Source organism: Hippocampus zosterae, chromosome 20 (genome assembly GCF_025434085.1).
Source record: "Hippocampus zosterae strain Florida chromosome 20, ASM2543408v3, whole genome shotgun sequence".
In the NCBI taxonomy this organism is placed as follows: domain Eukaryota; kingdom Metazoa; phylum Chordata; class Actinopteri; order Syngnathiformes; family Syngnathidae; genus Hippocampus; species Hippocampus zosterae.
The window spans coordinates 7,520,375-7,527,727 of NC_067470.1; the positions used below are offsets into that span (position 1 = coordinate 7,520,375).

General features: G+C 42.0%; 1 protein-coding gene across 2 annotated transcripts; it reads right to left on the bottom strand.

Moving 5' to 3' along the window:
- Positions 1 to 829: 829 nt before the first annotated feature.
- Positions 830 to 6,097, bottom strand: LOC127593380 (annexin A13-like). 2 transcript variants are annotated; one of them, XM_052054800.1, is made up of 11 exons: positions 5,958 to 6,097; positions 4,609 to 4,684; positions 4,459 to 4,553; positions 3,755 to 3,922; positions 3,627 to 3,660; positions 3,301 to 3,380; positions 3,084 to 3,152; positions 2,909 to 3,010; positions 2,297 to 2,372; positions 2,092 to 2,204; positions 830 to 1,905 (listed from the first exon to the last, which is right to left on the bottom strand). In XM_052054800.1, the coding sequence occupies exons 1-11, from the start codon at positions 5,970 to 5,972 to the stop codon at positions 1,786 to 1,788; spliced, it is 948 nt and encodes a 315-aa protein (XP_051910760.1). In that variant the 5' UTR covers positions 5,973 to 6,097; the 3' UTR covers positions 830 to 1,785. The 2 variants fall into 2 exon arrangements, with proteins under 2 accessions (XP_051910760.1, XP_051910759.1); XM_052054799.1 differs by having other exon boundaries at positions 3,755 to 3,925.
- Positions 6,098 to 7,353: the final 1,256 nt, after the last annotated feature.

The following is a 7,353-nucleotide window of genomic DNA, read 5'->3' on the forward strand; positions in this document are numbered from 1 at the left end:
CTTGAACGCATGTCAGCTGCCACACGGGCACATTAATCGAAATGGCCTTTATCATTCATCTACAGCAGGCATGTCCAAAGTCCGGCCCGCGGGCCAAATACGGCCCGCGGTCGAATTTCATCCGGCCCTCGGCCCCTGTCATAAAATCAGCGCCGTCTGGCCCGCAGGTTGGGCGCAATGGAACACGTGTTGCATTGACTGAGGTCTCGTAGACTGGTGAGTGATGCTTCATATAGTACTGCTTCCCTCTAGTGGCTAAATGAGTAATAGCATTCACTAATAAATGAGTAATAGCATTTAGACACTAGAGGGCATCACTCACGAGTTAACAAGACATCACTCCGTGTTTATATTGACTGATATGTCATATTTCAAATGATCCTTGCAGTTGTGGTTATGTGTATTGCTTGTTCATTTCCCTGTTGTTCGAGTCAAAGGTTTTGTGACTATTGAAAAGTCATGGTGATACATTTTATGTTTCAAATCAATCAATTTGCACTCAGGAGACTTCTGTTTAAGAAAAAGTCAAGTGAATAAGCAGTTGCATGTGCTATACATGTTTCAAATGAACCAAAAGAAATTCTTAAGATTGTTGAAATTAAAATAAAAATGGAAATGTGAAACAGACTGGCTTACTAAAATTTGTTGAACAATATTGTTGTTCAATGTAAAGAATGTCAGCCAAGGTCGGCCCCCCGACATTTTACCACATAAAATCTGGCCCCCTTGGCAAAAAGTTTGGACACCCCTGATCTACAGCGTGGTACTCCAAATGTGTCATACAACAGTAAGCTGTTAGTCGTGTAATGAATCTTAAAAAAATAGAATATAAGATGAGGTGTCTGTCAAGTCTTGGTGTGTTATTATTGGACAAATGTACAAATTTCTGTAAATCAATACATAGTTTCTTACGACAAAAATAAACAAACTAAATCCATCTATCCTCCCGTTGTCTGCGCCGCTTATCCTCACGAGGGTCGCTCTTCAATTCTCTTCATTTAACTCGTCATAAAGCGGTCTTTCATCAAATGCACTTCCAGGACTGGTAAAATGTTCAAGAAATCTCCACTCCATATTTCTCCACTTCTTCACTTCACATTTAACTTTCTACTGAAAGATTCAGCAGTTTGTTAGTTAGTCTTGTCCACAAAACAGCTTTACTGGCAGTTTGTCATCCCCTTTTAACTGCGCTGCTTGAAAGTGCATAAAAATGGGGAAAAAGTGTGAATTCCATCACATCTGCACCGCGGTTTGATTTCAAGTCACGAGTAGCGAGCGTAGTTTACAATCAGCGGCGCGTTGCGTGTGGAGGGAAGAAACAACAGTGAGAAATGTACAAACAGCAATGTGTCGCTTGTTCAGTGCATGTCGCAGTAGTACACAAAAGTGAGGTCGTTATTTTAGCACGGATGTACCTCAGTCTAGGGATACTGGCTTTCATCTTGTGCACAAAATTGTTAACCAGAAAAGTCAGCAGCAAAAAAGAACTGACTTGTTATCAGTAGTTGGAGAATAAGAGATTTGTGTGTTTTCCTTGTGCTGTATCCTATCCAACTCTCGAACACGTCCAGGCCTTTTCACTTTCGACATAAATGCCGTAAAATGGTTTAAAAATGAACCGGGGGATCAGTTGGTTAGTAACTACGTGCTCAAAGATTAAGGTCAGGTTAAAAAACAAACAAACAAAAAAAAAAAAGACAAGAAGCAACCTAAAGTCACAGTAAGTTTGAGGGTAAATATTTGAGCAGGGAGGGAGGGGGGTGGGGGGGGGTGGGGGGGGGGTCCTCAGTGGCAGATGGCAAGCAGGAGGCGCTTAAAGTCACCGCTGCACTCGTCCCTCAGTGCGTCCTTCAGGGACACATCGTACTTCTCCAGGTACAGGTCCTTGATGGTCTCCAGGTCAAACTGGGTGACACAACCAAAAAAAAAATGATTATGAGAATTTACGGGTGATTAATCAGCAGGCTCTGGATAAAAAAAAATAATAATAATAATTTTAAATCCGGGTTAATGCAAAAGAAAAAAAAGACACAAGAAATTGAATCGTGACGTCAACACAACCTTGATAGAGGTAAAAAATAAAAATCTTACCTCAGAGCGGCATACGATGATGCGTATGAGTGTGTCCTCGTCAGTCCCCGCCCCCTTCATGGCGTCATTTAGACGTCTGGCAAAGTAGAGCTGTGGGTTCTTGGCGACTCTCACTGGACGTTTACATAGAAGGACACATTTATTATTATTTTTTTTTTGGAACACACATAACCTCAGTCCGTCTGGCGTTTTGATGTACACCCACCAAGAGCCACGTAGCATCTCTTCAGCGTGCCTGAAGTTTCGTTCTCGATGGCGTCTAGGATTTCGGTGCCGGACAGCTGCAGGAAAAACAAATCAACATTCAAGTCATCAATCAAGTTAACATTAACGTTTAAAAAAATAAGCACAGTTCCACCTAACAATATAATTGGTCGGCGCGTCTGAGCGGACCTACAAAACAAAAACAGGAAATCTGCCATTTTGTTTTCAAGGGGCAGCCATTTTAGGCTCATTTTGGTCATTGCCGCTCGCCCTTGAAAGATAATTTGAAAATTTAGCCCCCAACGCCAGTTTCCCTTAGTCACATGAAATTTGGTGAACATGTTTATCATGAGCTGACCCACAAAAAAGTCTCAAGAAGCCATGCCTGAAAACACACGTAAAGTCTACCACTTTGGTTTGAAGGGTCAGCCATTTTAAGGTCACTTCGCTCCTTGCCACGAGGCCTTCAAAAACCTTTTGAAAATTCAGCCCATTGAGCCAATTTCACTTAGCAACATCAAATTAATATCATGAGTTGACCCACCCCCCCCAAAAAAAAGACACAGCAAGTCTGCCATTTTAGTTTGATGGGTCATCCTTGAAAATAACTCACCTGCTCATACATCTTGAATGTGGCCTGGAGTTGGAGATAGTTCCTCGAGGCCAGAATGAAACTAAAGGCAGACTCGTCCGTCCCGAAGCGACCCTCGCCCGCCTGCGTCAAAACGATAACTGCATTGGAATCGACAACCACGCCAAAAACGCAACTACACACAATTGGAAGTCACCTCAAAGAGAGAAGTGGCGTCCTGCTCTGCCAGCTCTTCGTCCACCTCGTAGCTCTCGTCTCGGTTACCCTGCGACACAAAATGTGATTCAGATGCCCTGACCGGACCATGAATATTCTTAAAGTAAGTGATGTGAGATCGCTATGGCAACAACGGAGCTGCAATTTCACAAATGATTCTGAACGTCTAATTTATGACTGTGGAGTGGCATGGTTACCTGCATGAGAGCCATGAGCAAGTTCCTCACGTCACCGCTCGTGTCTCCCTCGATGTCGGCGTCCAGATCGCGTTCGTGTACTGACAACGGAGGGGACGATGCATTAAGATTTATACCGCCCACAAATATATATGCGGCCATTTTATGGTGTGTTGTTTTTTTTTTGCCATTTCAGACATATTGTTCCGGATTTAACAGCCTGTGACCGAATGTGCTTTTATTCAGCAAATGAGTCAACCATTAAAAGTAAACACAAGGAAGGAAAATATCAATGAACTGCTCCGTGAAAAAAAAAAACAACAACCAAAATGACAATGTGTCCTCACCTTGAAAGTAGCATTCCCTGAACAAGGCAATATCCTGAGAAAAAAAAAGCAAAAAAACCCAATGAGCGCAATTTAATCAATGAAGTCTGTTCTTTTTTGAGGCGGGTGTACGTAGCAAAGCAACTGACAGAATTTGTGGCGGTGCACAGGAGCTCCACCAGCACGTCCTCGTCGGTGCCCGCCCCCTTCATTGCCCTTCTTAACTCCTTGACGGCGTAGATAACGGGCGGGTCTAGCATAGCCAGGATGGCCTTCTCAAAGTTTCCCGATAGCTCTCTCTTTAGCACATCCACCAACTCCTATGCCAAAAAAAGACATCATAAACATCTCATTTTACAGCGAACCCTCGTTACGCTAAATTACGTCATACATTTAAATGCTAAACTATTTACCCAATTCATAAAATTACATGTTTAGTTATTAGTTGAGTTATGAGTTAAATGTTAGCATTACTAACATAATGCTAACATTTTACGTGAAACAAAACAAAAGACAGGTGCGCGGCAATTAGCATAGATGTTACGCAAATTCCAAACGTCTGCTACTTTACACGCACGGCGCAGCAACACATCCAAACAGAGCAGACAAAACAGAATTCAGCCTTGTATATTTTACCGCTAAAATGTTCAACCCAACCAAAGAAAGTCTGCTAATTCAATGCTAGCGGCGAATACAAAACGACTACTATAATACAAAGCGCATGGAAGTCACAATCATTCCCAAGCTTCAAACTACTGCGACTTCATACATGCAGAGCAGCAACACATACAAACAAAATGAAATGTATTATGATTATTTTTACGCATCGAAAAATCCAGAAAGTGCTACTCACGTCATCGTACTTGTCACAGTACGCCTGTTTGATTTCTTGCCGCTGATCTGAGCTGCGGTTGGCCAGGATGTCGATGATGGCCTGCTCGTCGGTGCCTGCAAATGTATATCGTCATCAATCAGGGTGTTCCAAAGCAGACTTGATGCTTACCAAGTCCCTTGCAGGCTTTTCGGATGGCCTTGATGTCAGCGAGAACGTCAAAGTCCTCATAGGGCACAATGGTGGGCTGCAAGTAAGAGAGAGAGACACACACACCCCTTAAGGAACTTTTTTTAATTCAATAAAAATTGCATTATGGCCACACATTTATAAATATTCTTTACTCTTTGTTGAAAATAACAAGAGCATGGTGTTCCATGTCAAGTTGTGTGTGTCGTGTGTGTTGTTTTGCAGTAAGTTCAGTCAAATTAATCCAATTAAAACAATCACAGAGGAAGTGTATGACAGGCATGCGGAGGGGGTGGGGGGTTAATATGTGTGGTGAGTAGGGTAGAGCGTCAGGTGGCCGAGGGGGGGGAGGCGAGAGCACAAAGCTCCACTGGAAAAATTCCAGGCCCTAAATTCTAAACAAACATGAATGAGTTATGCTGGTAGAGGGTCAGTGACGCCCTCCCCCACTCTTCCATTCACTTTCCCACCGCCTCTGAAAGATCCACTGTCATTGACTTCCCTTGAAAAGTACTGGCTGGATTTTAAACAACCATGCAGCTTAACCACCCAGTATGCTATCTTAATGCTAATGCTAACAGTATTTAGGGTGACGTGCTGTTATGCAGCGGATAACTGAACACAAACAGTACCACAATTCGTGCAAACATGATACAACAGTACTAAGTCACATTTTCTTTATCCTCTGCGTAGACCAACCAATATTAGCTCTGTACTGATGAGGTGAGAGTAGAGTTGTGATGTCTCAATGAACTGTCCATCCGTCTGTATCCATCTTAGACTGCACCCAGTATACTGTATGTACAATATTATGGTTCGTAAGACGATGACGGACGGATGGACAGACAGATGGGATCTTCTCAAACGTGCACATGCATTTACTTGCTATCGCACCAGTATCAAGTCTTGCAGTATCGAGTATCATTGACTAATCTAATTTCTTCGTCCACCTTCCAAGTGCTCTGGAAGTATTTTGCCCAAATAATGTGCTGGTTTTTGCCGCAACGATTTTGTGCACGATGAATGGAGGTTTTTAGTGCGGGTAAGTGGAGTGACCGTGAAGGCATCACGACCCCCCCACCACTGAGCAAGTAACGGGGGCTGCCATGAATTGCGCATGGGCGTGGCCTGCTGCTCCACTAAACGTCGTCATAATTCCACTAAAATGAGCCAGAAACAAGACAAATCCCGACAATCCAGCGGCAAAATATAGCGAAAAGTAGTTTGTTTGAGGGCTTTTTTTTGTTGGCGAAAGCAGGAATGAGAACGTTAAGAAATTTAGGTTAAAAAAAACAGGCATTTGGCAGGATTTGAAGGCAAACAACACCAACCTGGCAGTTCCCCATGACTGGAGCTGAAAATTCGGCTGGTGATGATTTGAGGTCGAAGTTCGTCTGAATCTGAACAATCTGTCCGGTCAGGTCCAAGATGAGAAGGAGGAGTAGGTGGCTGCGGCGTGTGACGTAATTACGCACCGCCGTGATTTAACTGTTTGCGCTCCCACCATTTAACGTATTTAATTTTAAATAAATTAGAAATACAGCTATGTTTTTGTTATTATTATCATGCTTGATTTATTCTAATAAATAAGAATAATATAAATACATTGGATTGAAATCCACAAAATTATAAACATAAATTTAAATTTGAAGATCTGTTTTTCCTTTTTTGAATTAAAAGGCCACAAAATGTATTTTTTTGTTTTTATAAACACAATTTTTAAAAGGAAGTGAGTATGTCATAGTGAGTGAGTGAAGTTGAGAAGACAAATGCAAATGTACACGATTACGACGTAACATTACTGGCATTGTGTTGGTGATTTTCTGAATGTGATTTGTTTATAGATAAACTCATGAAAAAAGACTTTGTCAACAGTCGTCATCAAACAGTTACTACACTGTGTATAGTGCAAGCGCAATTGGTGTTTTAATCATATGTAATGAAAAAATCAATTTTCGCCGTGCACCTCCTCTTTCCATCACCAATGCCTCTGTTTTCAATAGATAAATGTGGTAATCTGGTCTTGAAGCATAAGTACAGTACTATATTTAGTTTTTATATTGACTGTTAATTTGTAAATTATAAATGCTGATTAAGGAAAAAAATGCAAAATTAAATTGAACGGGAAAAAAATTAAACACTCATTTCAGTGCTGCACCTTCTGGTGTTCCCATTTTAGCCACTAGAGGGGAATATTATGCAGTCATGTATACACAAACGAATTGAATTTCTGCTATTCTATTCGTAGTCTGTAGTATTCTAGTAGTAGTATTTTTTTCATATAAAATTAAGAATATTTGCCTATGAGTAAATATTTATTGCTTTGAAAACCGCAAATATCGATGCAAACTATTAACATGTCATTCTTCTCCTCAGTTGCCCCTCACACTATCCAACTGCCATGTGTCAACCGTCGAGACCTTCAAGTTCCTGGGAATCACAGTCTCCCAGGATATGAAGTTGGAAGTCAACAGCATCTCCATCCTGAAAAGGGCCCGGCAGCAGATGTACTTCCTGAGGCTGCTGAGGAAGCATGGCCTGCCACAGGAGGTGCTACGACAGTTCTACACGGCAGTCATCGAATCAATCCTGTGTTCTTCCATCACGGTTTGGTTTGGGGCCGCCACAAAAAAGGACAAAATCCGACTTCAACGGACAGTTAGGACGGCAGAAAAAATCGTTGGCACCGCCCTACCCACTCTTGAGGACTTGCACACTGCAAGAATC